The sequence below is a fragment of the Erpetoichthys calabaricus genome, chromosome 1 (genome assembly GCF_900747795.2).
Source record: "Erpetoichthys calabaricus chromosome 1, fErpCal1.3, whole genome shotgun sequence".
Taxonomy (NCBI): domain Eukaryota; kingdom Metazoa; phylum Chordata; class Cladistia; order Polypteriformes; family Polypteridae; genus Erpetoichthys; species Erpetoichthys calabaricus.
This window is the reverse complement of record NC_041394.2, coordinates 349,114,326-349,129,335: the sequence shown is the minus strand read 5'-3', so window position 1 is coordinate 349,129,335 and position 15,010 is coordinate 349,114,326. Positions and strand designations below refer to the sequence as shown.

Sequence of the window (15,010 nt, the reverse complement as noted above, 5' to 3'; positions counted from 1 at the left end):
TCAAGAGCATGGAGGAGATACCAGGAGAGCTGGAGGAAGTGCAAGCCAGTCAATGCATCAATGCATTATCATCCAGGAAATGCTTACACATTCTGGTCACACGCCAGACGTTGTCCTGAACCAGGAGGAACCCAGGGCTCAATGCACCAGCATATGGTATGACCATGCCTTTGAGGATTTCCTCCCGGTACCTAAAAGCAGTCAGGTTACCATTGCCTGCCACATGGAGGTCTGTGTGACCCTCCAAGGACTATTACTGACCCACCACCAAACCGGTCATGCTGGACTAGGTTGCAGGCTGCATAAAGTTCACCACAGCATCTCCAGACATTTTCATTTCTATTACAAGTACTCCGTATGAACCTGCTCTCATTTGTGAAGAGAATGGCAGAGCTACCAATTGTGGTAATCTCTGGCGAATGCCAATCGAGCTGTATGGTAGTGGGCTGTGAGCACAGGTCCCACTAGAAGGAGTCGGGCCCTCATGCCACCCTCACCTTTCTAACCAACTGGCCTGTATTCTTCTTAATCCTTGTCAGAACAGCAAGCCATAGGAGCAGCCATGAAAAGAAACCTAAATTCTTACGAACCACAAGTGTTGGCACTGTGCTTCTCGAAGTCATTACTAATATTGTTTACTTTTTTTTTTACTTATGACAATGTTGCTGTGGCACTCAGCTGGTGTCCTGTGGGCTCAATGCAGTTATTGTGAGCAATGGATATGCAGCCAAATATGAAGTAATTTTGAGCTTGATTTAGTTGAAAATATTCTGCTTAAATACTTCTGCTCTCTTGAAAAACTGGGTGGTTTGATACAACATGTCTTCTGTTCTATGTGGTTTAACACATCATGATGTAAATACCTGAATGAGAACGAGAGAGAGAAGAGGTTGGATGATGTGGAGATAGTGAATCAGGAAGTGCAACAGATTACAAAGGAGGAAGTAAGGACAGCTATGAAGAGGATGAAAAATGGAAAGGCCATTGGTCCAGATGACATATCTGTGGAAGCATTGAGGTGTTCAGGAGAGATGGCAGTGGAGTTTTTATCCAGATTGTTTAATGGAATCATGGAAAGTGAGAGGATGCCTGAGGAGTGGAGAAGTGTACTGGTGCTGATATTTAAGAATAAGGGGGAGGTGCAGGACTGCAGTAACTACAGGAGAATAAAATTGATGAACCAAAGCATGCAGTTATGGGAAAGAGTAGCGGAAGCTCGGTTAAGAAGTGAGGTGATGATTAGTGAGCAGCAGGATGGTTTCATACCAAGAAAGAGCACCACAGATGTGATGTTTGCTCTGAGTGTGTTGATGGAGAAGTTTAGAGAAGGCCAGAAGGAGTTACATTGTGTCTTTGTGGACCTGGAGAAAGCATATGACAGGGTGCCTCGAGAGGAGCTGTGGTATTGTATGAAGAAGTCGGGAGTGGCAGAGAAGTACGTAAGAGTTGTACAGGATATGTACAAGGGAAGTGTGACAGTGGTGAGGTCTGTGGTAGGAGTGACGGTTGCATTCAAGGTGGAGGTGGGATTACATCAGGGATCGGCTCTGAACATTTTCTTATTTGCAATGGTGATGGACAGGCTGACAGACGAGATTAGACAGGAGTCCCTGTGGACTATGATGTTTGCTGATGACATTGTGATCTGTAGCGATAGTAGGGAGCAGGTCGAGGAGACCCTGGAGAGGTGAAGATATGCTCTAGAGAGGAGAGAAATGAAGGTCAGTAGGAAAAAGACAGAATACATGTGTGTAAATGAGAAGGAGGTCAGTGGAACAGTGAGGATGCAGGGAGTACAGTTGGCAAAGGTGGATGAATTTAAATATTTGGGATCAACAGTACAGAGTAATGGGTATTGTGGAAGAGAGGTGATAAAGAGTGCTCCAAGGTGGAATGGGTGGAGAAGAGTGTCAGGAGTGATTTGTGACAGACGGGTATCAGCAAGAGTGAAAGGGAAGGTCTACAGGACGGTAGTGAGACCAGCTATGTTATATGGGTTGGAGAAGGTGGCACTGGCCAGAAAGCAGGAGACAGAGCTGGAGGTGGCAGAGTTAAAGATGCTAAGATTTTCATTGGGTGTGACGACGATGGATAGGATTAGAAATGATGACATTAGAGGGTCAGCTCAAGTTGGACAGTTTGGAGACAAAGTCAGAGAGGCGAGATTGAGTTGGTTTGGACATGTGCAGAGGAGAGATGCTGGGTATATTGGGAGAAGGATGCTAAGGATTGAGCTGCCAGGGAAATGGAAAAGAGGAAGGCCTAAGAGAAGGTTTATGGATGTGTTGAGAGAGGACATGCAGGTGATGGGTGTAACAGAGCAAGATGGAGAGGACAGAAAGAAATGGAAGAAGACGATCCGCTGTGGCAACCCCTAACGGGAGCAGCCTGAAAGAAGAAGAAGAACAGAGACATGGCTAGTTGACAGAGGAAGAGAGAAAAAGGCAGAATTAAAAAAAAAAAAATCAAAAAACCTCCATCTGACAACTTTAATGTAGAAAATAAAACTCTTGCAGGTCCACAGTCAGTATTAACAGAGAAAGTCACCCCCTAGCTTAGCCCCCAAGACATTCCTCAAGCTGCACATTCTAAAAGGAGACTCAAATTCTTTCACAATAAATCCCCAGACACCAAACATCTTTGAGACACTGTCACCATAAAGTATAAGACCTCACCGTAGTATCACATAAACCACACAAGACTTCTCTTTCACGCACACTTACTTTCTCCAGATTGCTGTGAAGACGATGGCTGGCCTTCCTGAGTTCTAACAGATGACTCTCCCTTAGTCCTCTTTCTGCCAGACGTCACCTTGAGCTCAGTACCCTCCATACTTTTTTGTCTGTGCGTCTCAATGCTGACAGACGTGTCTTTAGCCTCTTCTTTAATGTCAACAGTTACCAGTTCATAATCCTCCTCCTTAATGCTGGGACTCTCCTTGTTAGGGTGGATAGGCTCCCACTCACAATCCTCCTCCTTAATATTTACAGACATTAACTCTGCTGTCTTTATGTCAGCCTCACAGGTCTCCTCTTTCACATCCATCTTGATGTTACAGTGAATGGCAACTTGTCTTCCTTGCTGTTGAAAGAACACAATTTAATTCCCTCATAAGTGCACCAAATCAAGAGACATTGCACTTTCTTACTATAGTACTAACTATTCAAGTCAGGCAGTTTAGAGAAATCACATTAACAGGAACTCCTAACTCTTCATATCAAGTGTGGATTTGAGGGACAACAGACTTGAGGTGGCCCACCGGTATTCACTACTTGGCCTACACGTCTTGTTTTTAAAAGTGCTGAACGGCAGACGAGTGGATTTGCTTCATATATCACTTTAACATAAGAAGTGATTAAGGAATCTACAACTTGTTAGAAATAAAGGAATAGCATTGGATATAGTAAGACAAATTTACAGTGTAAATATCAAGCAGGTTTTCAAGATGAGAATCCGGCACATCTTATTTTAGATGGCAACACTGACAGCAGGCACCATAATTAAGGTACTTTTCAGGGTAAAGAGTACAACGCAGGGTGTAACACAACTGACCAGTACAATAAAATCAAAGCAGCAAATGGAAATAATTCAACAAAAGCAGACATTCTCCCTTAAAGATGTAAACAGCATGCAATACAATACGTTTTATGTAACAAACAATTAGAGGGTAATTCTGAATACAGAGTACAAACCTATCAATTAAGTAAACTGGTACCTTACAGGGCTGCTCACCGGCTACATGAAGGTTTGCTGCCACTGCATTGTGCTCCAGTTATGGAGCCCAAGATAATTAGATACAAATAATGGGACATGTGAATTAGTAACAGAGCACCGGGCTCTACTCCTGAATGCTTTTATCGAGATGTTCGACACAAATGATTTGCAGCCTGCATCCCTGAACATCCAACTGCAGCTTTTTACAGGGAAAGTGGTTTCATGACACACAAATGGACTTCATGGATATTGTCCTCCCTAAATCTAAGAACTAAAATATCCAGCATCCCGCTTAGTGAATGTGTAAGTAACATACACAATAAGGCATTTGCCACTGTAGACTTTGAATTTATTAATGTAATACTTTCCCACTAAATCCAGTTACTATTATTATTATTTTTTTAAATATGAAGGACTTGTGTTCATAGCAATGTGGACATCTCTGTTTTAAAACTGGGAATGGTCAGGTAAAACTGAGGCATTAGGTTAAAAATAAAACTGGAAAAAGAACCTAATGATGAGAGGACAGAATTTTGGCAGACTTTTCCATAAAATCTCAAAACATTATTTCAGCTCTGTTTCCAATAATGCAAAATAAAGCTTCAAATTGAAGAATTTCATCTTGAAGAACTAAATGCTCCACATTAACTCAGAAAATCTTTGGTTTTATCATTAAGGTGAACGTCCCTCTAATACTGCCACCTAGCGGTGGGAGTTAACTGGCTAATCTGGTATACCTGGCGACATTTATCTTGCAGTGTTAAGTAAAGAAATAACAACTTAAAAACTTTCTGGCCTACAGTGACTTGGATCAGTCTGATCACCCATTTTAAATAACAAAAGATTATTTCCCCGTCTTCTTTTATTGTTTACTTCCACAATGTATGGTGATTTCTGAAAAATGCACATCAAGGGTTTACATGTGTACCCACTAAACTCCTTAGGCATTTCATCTGGTCCTGGTGATTTGCTTGATATTTATTTTTTTTATTATTCCTTTGCAGTTTCTTTTTAATCATTTTAATTACCCATGGTGGATTGGTCTTTAAATTTCTTAATGCTTCTAAATTTCAGCATGAATGCGTCCTGCATGAGATTTAAAACACTTTAACATCAGCTCCATTGCCGCTTGACTGTCTTCACACTTCGAATCTTATCCCAGTTTTTCCCATTTAAAATTTTGCTTAATTTGCTCAACATTTTCCCTACTTAAATGAAGCTCAACAGTTGTGTTCTGTCCTGGACGACACCACAATATGCACAAAGGGTCTGACACGGCAGCTAACCTGTCAGAATCCTATGAGGGTAACCGTTAAGAAAAAATCTTATGAATCTCCACAGTGTGTATGCGATTCAGTAGACGCACCAGAATTAACATTTAACTGCAGTCGCATCATATCAAAAAAAGATACAACCTGGTTAGTTAAACACAATGCAAATTCTCTGATGCAAGAAATGCTTGTGTGATCTGCAAAAGTACTACAGAATCTGTTGGCTATTTCATTTGTATTGTTTAGTTTTTTTGGAAAAATCCCTTCTTTGGCTTGAAAATGAAAAAAAAAAAAAAGAAGAATCGGTAAGGAGACTACTCGTCAAAGACTGCTACATGCTATTGCATTCAGAAAATAACTCCATTTATTTCAATAGCACATTTTCATGCACAACATGTTCCTCAAAGTGCTTTACAAGAAGAAAACAGTACAAGAAAAAAAAAAATATATTAAAATGAGATAAAAAATAATGAAAAAATAACATACAAAAAAAACATAATACACACTCATAAAAGAGGTATAAAATTAATTGAGAAGTAGAGTCCTTATAAACAAAATCAGGTGTCAAGTCTCTAAAGAGGAGTTCAATGACAATAAATAAATAAATTTGGAGGGTAAAGAAATCTGCAAGGGGTCAAGACCACTCAGGGCATTCTGCCTAACATACTGTAAATGTTCTAAAGTAGCTCCATATTTTTAATGCATCATTTAGCTCATATAAGTACTATATAATTAATTATGATACTAAATAAATTTTATAAAATAAGGCTTTCTGCAAATGGATACCATCATATACTGCCTTTGCTTGCACTGATTTATTAAATAGTTCAGATAGATAGATGTGAAAGGCGCTATATATTAGATAGAACTTTGTCTACAGTAACAAGCTTGAGATGCGACTAAAACAGTTAAGAAAATATATTACTTTGTGAAAGCTTTTCAACCTCCACATTTATTTATTTATTTAGGTCAGATGTTCCTTAACACAATGGCTGCTCTTTGACTGAACTGCTGTACGCGTGACTGCAGCTGCTTTACAATCTCAAAAAAGCGCTATGTCTGTCTGAAGAAACCGAACTTCTAACTGAAGGAAACATACAACATTGAACTGAATGGATCGCCGGCGGTGTGTGCAGCCTCTTGGAGGTTGAAATGAGACCCGCTCACGGAGGCCAGTGAGTGGCAAGTCACACGCGACACGGAGAAACTCACTCGAGCGGGATCCTTATGACTCCACTTGCCTGTGATTCAATTCGCCTAACGGATGCAAAGCCCCACTTTCAAACAGTGACCCACCCTAGCCTCAGAACGCTTACCTCTGTCCCTGGGACTAAGTTAAAGACGACTCCCTCGGCGACAAAAAAAAGCTACCATCTCGATCACTGCCTCCAGGGCACTTCTCAAGTTTAGAGACATAAGGCGCGCGCTCACTTCAGTTTTCGTCGCACTTGATGACGTCACACACACGTCTCCTGCCGGCTGTTTACGTGCACGCGCGTTCGCGCTCTCATGTTTATAGGAACCCCTGTGCCTCTGCCTGCCTTTTCTCTCTCTGTATCCCTTTAAAACAATGAATGCGTAGCAAAACACATTTGTAACGTGACGAAAATGGTAAAAGTGTAATCAGCGACGATCATATTTTACTTGGGTAGCACTGCGTATCGGAAGGATCCAGATTCTACTCCACCTCATCTCGATCCTGTCAGAAAGGCAGTGAGGCACTTCAAGTTAGCTTTCTCAAAGCCGACGTGGCCATCGCGACAGTGCGCAGGACACTCATCAGTAAGCGTTTTAAGTGATGTTCAAATCTGTGGCTGACATATATTGTCTTTTTCTGCCCCAGTGGGTTTGTAGTAATCTTTTACAACGCAGGATTCATAGACCTCAAGTGGCAATGAACAGAAGATGGGTTAATGTAAATATGCGAGCTTCCTTGCGCAAATTATTGAATTTTTGTTGGCGATTCTAAGTGGAAATATTTCCAGAACAGAACGGAGATCTCTTATGTGACCCTTTCACAGTATCTCTCAAAACTTTTTCTCATCCTAATATCTAAACGCGATCGAGTGTGCACCACGCGCAGCCTTAGCCAGTCGAACCACAGGACGGCACGATCAACACTTGTGACAGATTTGACGGTGACGGCGACTTTTCTTCGTAGGGAACTCGTTAATTGTGAGCTCCACAAAATATATCTAATATGAAATATTAATAATCGAAATATTTCATTACTTGATGGAATGGTATCATCTGTTAATTTAAGGTTTTCATCTTCTTTCTCAAATGTGCATACCTATAATGATGGCAAAGTAGAGGATTAAGCCTTTATTTTCAGTCAGAACAAAGAAAACCTGTGGTGGGTTGGCACCCTGCCCGGGATTGGTTCCTGCCTTGCGCCCTGTGTTGGCTGGGATTGGCTCCAGCAGACCCCCGTGACCATGTGTTCGGATTCAGCGGGTTGAATAATGGATGGATGGACAAAGAAAACATTTAAGGAGAAATCACGACGTTTGTTTTGAAAATTTTCTCTTTTTTAAACCTTCACAACATTGGGGCTAACAAGTTAAGGCGATCTCGAGAAAAGAAGAGGGCCAATTGTAATATTAATAACAGCAGCAATAATGCTGTACAATGGCGTTTCTCCTCGGAGATTAATAAAGTATATAGAAATTAAATCATTAAACAGCCGGGGCTCCACGTACTCTTATTTTGTTGTGTTAAAACTCTTCTTTGTCGTTTGGTACATTCTACATGTCGGAGGTTTTTTTTTAATTTATTTCTCTTTTTAGTCATGAGACACTGGAAGCTGCGGAATACCCTTCTGGACGTTGTCAGTCCTTAGCGGCGAAAAATGAAATGACATTCAAGTTTCTATGAGTTTGTTTAACGTTAATACAAATGGCCAGGAGATGTCACTAGAGACGGGAGTGAAAGAAAGAAAGAAAGAAAGAAAGAAAGAAAGAAAGAAAGAAAGAAAGAAAGAAAGAAAGAAAGAAAATGTCAATTTATTTATATAGCACATTTAAAACAACATAGTAATGCTGTGGCCAAAGTGCTTTACAATAATAGAATAAAAGAAAAACAAAACAATTAACATAAAACATAAATAGAAGTAAAATATATGAACATAAAACAAAAAAATACATAATAAATAGAAGTAATGTTATACACATAAAAAATAGAAGTAATGTTATATAATTACAAAGAGGAAGCCATCAGTATTACTGAAGATCACTGAATGCAAGTGAATAGAAATGAGTCTTTATTCTTGTTTTAAACAGTTCAGTTGTAGACGACTCCTTTATATGATGAGGTAAAGAGGTCCACAGGTGAGGAGCAGCAGCTGTAAAAGCCCTGTCTGTCCCCCTTGGTTTTACACTTGGTACGAGGGACAACCAGAGACAGCTGACCAGAAGATCTAAGCACTCTAGATGGCTGATGTAAAACACACAGTTCAGATAAATAGGCAGGAGCAAGCCCATGTAAAGATTTAAAAACTAGCAACAAGATTTTAAAATCAATTCGAAAACTGACAGGCAGCCAGTGTAAAGAAGCCAAAGTAGGAGAGACAGAGTCATACTTTCTCGCCCCAACCAGAAAGCGAGCGGCAGCATTTTGGACCAACTGTAACCTGTGTATCAGAGATTTGCTAATCCCAGAATACAGCGAGTTGCAGTAATCGAGGCGAGAAAAAATAAACGCATGAGTAGCTATCTCAAGATCCCTAGAAGATAAAAAAGGCTTTATCTTACCTAATAGACGAAGTTGAAAAAAGCAACTCTTGACTACAGAATTTATTTGTTTCTCAAAAGAGAGGTTACTGTCAAAGGTAACACCAAGATTGAGGACTTGAGGTTTGGAAAAGACAGAAAAAGATCGAGAAGTCCAAGACCAATTTGGGCTTTAGCTGATGGACTCACTATAAGAACCTCTGTTTTATTTTGATTTAGATCAAGAAAATTATTAGCCATCCAGGATCTTAGTTCAGACAGACAGTTGTGGAGTTGATTTGTTGTAGAGTTGCAGACAGGAATATAAACCTGAGTATCATCAGCATAGCAGTGAAAAGAAATGTTAAATTTCCTAAAAATCGCTCCAATAGGGTGAAGGTATATGGAGAATAAAATAGGACCCAAAATGGATCCCTGAGGAACACCATATTTAAGAGGAGCAGTCAAAAAAGAAGAGGAATTAAAAGTCACTGAAAAGTGTCTACCAGTTAAATATGACCTGAACCAGTTAAGAGCAGCCCCTTTAAGCCCAACAAGATGTTCAAGCCGCAACAGCAATATCTCATGGTCAATGGTGTCAAAGGCAGCGGACAGGTCAAGGAGGAGAAGGACTGCCGCATCACCTGAGTCAGTAATAAGAGAGATGTCGTTGAACATTTTCAGGAGTGCCGTTTCAACACTATGATAATGCCTAAAGCCAGATTGGTAGATCTCAAATAAATTATTGGAGTTAAGGTGATCAACCAATTGATTATAAATAATTCTTTCTAGAATTTTAGCCAGAAATGGCAGTTGGGAAATTGGATGAAAATTGGCTAAAACTCCAGGATCTAATTCTGCCTTTTTTTAGACGTGGATGTACTGCAGCATGTTTAAAAAATGAGGGCACAACTCCCGAACTAATAGAATCATTGATGATGGCTAATAAGGGTGGGCCCAACACATCAAAGGCTTCCACTAAGAGACGTGGTGGTACAATATCAAGAGGACTGGGGGCTGGTTTAAGGGTGTCAATAGTTCTTTTTAGCTGTGAGAGTGAGACTAGATCAAAGGATTCTAAGACAATGTCATGATTAACAGTAGAAAGTTCATAGCCCGTTTGAACAATGCCATGGCGGATAGTATCGATTTTGCTGACAAAGAATGATAGAAGTGGTGACACAGTGGCAGCGCTGCTGCCTCACAGTAAGGAGACCTGGGTTTGCCTCCCGGGTCCTCCCTGCATGGAGTTTGCATGTTCTCCCCGTGTCTGCGTGGGTTTCCTCCCACAGTCCAAAGACATGCAGGTTAAGTGCATTGGTGATTCTAAATTGTCCCTAGTGTGTGCCCTATGGTGGGCTGGCGCCCTGCCCTGGGTTTGTCTCCTGCCTTGCACCCTGTGTTGGCTGGGATTGGCTCCAGCAGACCCCTGTGACAATGTAGTTAGGATATAGCGGGTTGGATAATGGATGGATGGAGAATGATAGAAACTGGTCACATGAATGAACAATGCTATTTAATCCCATCGCAGAGTGAGGGTGAATGGCCGCATTCATTGATTTAAATAAGACCCTAGGATTCTTTGAGTGACGGGATACTAAATCGGCAAAGAAGTTTTATTTCATTATCTTAACTTCAGCCTGGAAATTGAAAAGAGAAGTCCTGAAAATCTGTTTAGAAAGAAAAAAAGACTGTTTTGTAGGCAATCTATTAGTAATTAGTAATAATACCATATCATTCATATTAATTTATTTATTTGGCCGACGCTTTTTTCCGACGCGAGTTACAACATTTAAGATACAATTGGTTACGTTTGTTTTGTTTGTGACTTGTTTAGGGTCACCCAGTGTCAGGATTCAAACCCACAATCTCAGGGTTAGAAGGCCAAAGCCTTAACTAGCTCGCCACTGCCTGCCAGGTACGCTGTAAACAACAAGTCAGTGCTCTCGTCGATTTTTATAAAATTAGCAATTGAAGAGGACCCTCTACTTAAACTGATATTACCTTACGCGACTTTTTATAATGACAACAAATGAACGCTCATTCAGAAGTACAAAAAATGTAGCAATTAGGAAGAAAGAACACACTCGTTTTGAACCTCACAATCAGAAGAGAACTGATCATCTTTCTGTGGTCGTATGTATTATGTACTGAAACAAAATGGGGAAAAAAGTGCAGAGACTGGGACTGAACGCACAACAGCTATGAACCCTGTGCACAACGCTCCGTCAGGCAACACTGAGGCTGTGGACCTCACCGACAGAACAGGGCCTCCTGAGTTGGATGTCCTCTATTTTACATACCATAACAGAATGGCAAAAAAAAAGAAATTAGTGTGAGAGATTGGTTAACAGCTCCTGCGAGTTCAGCATTATTCGTTCAGCACCACCTCTAACAGGCAGCACATCCTAGGCATTGTTGGGCGCAAGCTCCCCCAATTTAGAGATGACATTGAAGATCACTGGTCAACAAGCATTTTGCTACTGGGATTCCTTCATCTGTACTTTAACACATTTCACTTGCTGACTCCAAATCTGAAAACCGTTTTCGTCCAGCACGTTCCGTTTTTTTTTTATTTATGATGTTCCAGGTCTTGGACAACTAGGGTGACTGCACAGTAAAGGCGATGCGTTTCAGCATTTAAGAAATAAGTTTGGTCTCGAGAAAAGTGAAGCCAAAATTAAGGAAGGTGGTTTTGTTGGTGCTGAAATCGGTGAACTGATGCTTGACGAGGAGTTCAAAAGGAAACGAATCAGCACCCTCATTCGTGCAGGTTGTCCAGAATTTTCTTGACAGTCACCGAGCAGAGAATAATGTTGAGCTTGTGGAGAACCTGCTGAAAGTATATCAGCTTACGGGAGCCAGAATGTCACTGAAGACGCATTTTTTTTTTACATTCTCATCTTGACTTTTTTTCCACCAAATCTAAGTGATGTCAGAGATGAGTATGGGGAAAGATTTCATCAAGATGGTGATGGAAAACTGATATCGGGGAAAAATTCACTCTGAGCATGATGGGTGACTACTGTTGGTTCTTGCAAAGGGAGACGGATGTGCAGTACAAGCGCAAAAGCGAGTGCCTCCGACATCTATGGGCACACTGACCTCACTTTTATATTGAGGTAAATTGACTTAAATATGCTTTAATGTGTCTCTGGTATCGTCTTCTGGTTTGTTTTCAGAATAAACACATCAAAACAATTTTGGTGAGACAGAGTCCAAACACCAGATATCGTGTTGAAATATTATATTGATATTCAAAAGTGTCAAAGCAGCAATGATGTGTATTTTAAAAACCTGACGTGCTAGCTTAATTCCGATTTACTATATGAAATCAGTGTGAAAAACTCAATAAAGACCTACTCTGAAGTTCCCAGAAGCAAACAAAAAATATTTGTTTGTAGACCAGTGACATTGTTTTTGGCCTTGGAGATCAGCAAGCTTGCAACCATACTGTCTACACTGCTCATCGGAAGTTTTAGAACACAAATTTAATCAGTTGAAATGCAATAAATGACCTTGACTGGTGAACAGGTAGGCTATATAAGCAGTCAACTACAGAGACAGTCGAGGTTATAGTAACACCGTCTGTTCCAACTCTGCTTTAAGACACATGGATGGCTTCTGCACAATCAACAGAAGTCGGGACACCAGTGCAAATTGTTTGGTTGAACTTGCAAGGCTTCATTTAACATAATTGTTGCACACCATCTGTAGGTTGTGACCTGTTAGCTGTTCCCTGAAGAAGGTCAGTTTGTAATATTCTGAAATTTCTCTTGTGTCAGTTTGTGCTAACAAACGCCTAAAGTTTCCACCTCTGGCAGTTTACTACTCACAATTTCACCAATAAAGACACCTTTGCAGAACATGTAAAAAACGACAGATTTGCTGCAATCTCGGACATCTGGCAATGCTGTTTTGAGCTAACAACACAGGGAAACAGATTACTGTTGATGAGCAACCGTTTCCAACCAAAGGTCCATTGTCCTTTCTTGCAATATAGCTCAACCAAGCCGGATAAATTTGGCATACAGATTTTGGATTGCTGCGGATTTGGAGACAAAACACACGTGCAATGCCACTCTTTACTTAGGAAAAGATCCCAGTCATCCCACGGGAGAAAGATTTTCTGAGAGTGTGGTCATTAAACTTATGGAGCCATTTCTGGACAAACAATAGACAACTTCTTCATGTTGCTTCACTGAACTTCCATCTGCAGCTAAAGTCACTTCAGCACATGTGCCATTCTCCACGCTAGTATTTAGCTCCGGCAGTGCCATGCTGACGGTGTTTGCACCCAAAAAGAAGAATCTGCCTGCATTCTCGATACCATTGCTCAAATACCGAAGTGTCTGCACCTGAAGGTGGAAGCGCCCATCACACTTTAGTTACGGTGCCAAGCAGAGTTGTGTTGTGGTGCACCAAGTCTTTCAGTCAGCGAAAGCACTGGGGAGAAGCTGTCTATCGTTACAGTTCTGCCTTTGTCCGGAAACGGCTCCATAAGCTTTATCACCACAGACTCTGAAAGTCTTTCTCCAGTGGGACGACTGGGATCTTTTTGTGGGAATACCCGAGTCGATCAAACACAAGAAGAAGCTCTGCAGACAACTTGTGATTTACGCTGTAGGAAGATAAGTAAATAAATCAAGGTAAATAACATTCGATCTGGAGTATATATAAGTGAAATATAAATGTTTTTCATATAAAGACCACCAAAAAACATAAATCACAAACAGAACTTTATACGATACTTTGGCGAGCTCTGTAGGCCCTGCTGTTTCGTTGAAGGACATGCGTGTGTCAGATTCACCGGCAGGATAACGCCTGACCTCCGAACCGTGCCATCTTTCTTTCGCCTTTACGCCTGGTGCAGCTACATTGTTTTTATATCTGAGTGGACGTTTCTGTTCTCTTTCTCCGATTTAGAACCCTCATCATCATCAGAGTTCACCTCTGTTATAGCACGTCTTTATTTGAAAACAGCAGTCTCAGATCGGGGGGACTGAGGGAATAAAACTGAATAAAAAAATAAATAAAAACCACTAACCTTTACAAGTACCATACATTTACACAGGCTGTTACAGACGCAAATCAAATGTATGGTTTTATTGTATAATAGTAAGAATAAGAGCAGCTCACTACTCAAAACGATAATTCTGGGTAGTGGCCAGACTCGAACCAGCGGCCTCTTGATTACGAGTCAGCAGTTCTTACCACTGCACCACCCAGGTGGTCGTGTCAGCATCTTACCTTAACCTGATTTCTTTTTCTTCCGTTATATTCTTGAATAGAAGCAGACTTGTTTTGTTGTACCTTTTTGTAAAAGTGTTTATTTTGATATTTGGACTTCAGTCTTCAGACGTCATACACTTCACATCAGCATTTTGCCAATTATTAGTAGAACATGAAAAATGTTTCTGTTTTAGTTATGTGTTCATATGTCGCATTTCCTGTCATCCTACACTTACTTAGATCGTTGCAGACACGGAACACACATGAAATGTATGTGTTCCAAATAATGATAAGTATTATTTACCCTCTTCAACTCCTGGCACATCACACCCAGATAAGCAGACTACAGGTAGGAGAAGTTTAGGACTGACTTCAGCTCCATCAATGGGGTGAGGAGATACCAGGCTACTTGCGCTGATCGAAACATTTACAACACAAAAGACGCTGATGGTAGAGGTGCAAAGGAATTTAAGGTGGCCTGACATTACGACTTTTTTCGTAGGCTTCAGGGATTCTAGTACTAGAGGTGTGATAGGCTGTAAAAGTCCTACTCAGAGTGGTAGGGTGGATGTGTGAACTTTAGGGTGGGTGATAGCAGGTCAAACCCAGATCAACTCAATTACACACTTTATGTCAAAATTTTGTTGTTTGTAGTCTAACATGGAAAAAGTTTCTGTTTTAGGTATGTGTTCAACATTTCTTGCCTTGCATTTCCTGTCATGCTACATTTACACAGATCGCTGTAGACACAGGACATGTGTGAAATGCATGTGGAGTGTATAATGTGTGAAGACTGAAGTCCAAATATCAAATAAACACCTTCACAAAAGGTGAACGTATAACAAAACAAGTGTACTTTTATTCAAGAATATAACCAAAGAAAAAGAAATCGGGTTAGGGTACGATGGAGACACGACCGCCTGGGTGGTACAGCGGTAAGAACTGCTGACTTATAATCAAGAATTTGCAGGTTCGACTCCAGGTCCTTCCTGCTTTTTCTGTTTAGAGTAGTGAGCTGCTCTTATTCTTACTATTATAGAATAAACACATACATTTGATTTGAAGCTGTAAATGTATGGTACT

General features: G+C 40.7%; 1 protein-coding gene across 1 annotated transcript in view; it reads right to left on the bottom strand.

The window, feature by feature from the left end:
- LOC114642222 (gastrula zinc finger protein XlCGF57.1-like) overlaps positions 1-6,770 on the bottom strand; it is a 51,030-nt gene extending 44,260 nt beyond the window's left edge. The window contains exons 1-2 of the mRNA XM_051927941.1: positions 6,302-6,770; positions 2,724-3,081 (exon numbers count right to left, since the gene is read on the bottom strand). Coding sequence (XP_051783901.1) covers positions 2,724-3,045 — 322 coding nt within the window. The 5' untranslated portion in view covers positions 3,046-3,081; positions 6,302-6,770. The remainder of the gene's footprint in view (positions 1-2,723; positions 3,082-6,301) is intronic.
- Between the last annotated feature and the right edge of the window lie 8,240 nt (positions 6,771-15,010).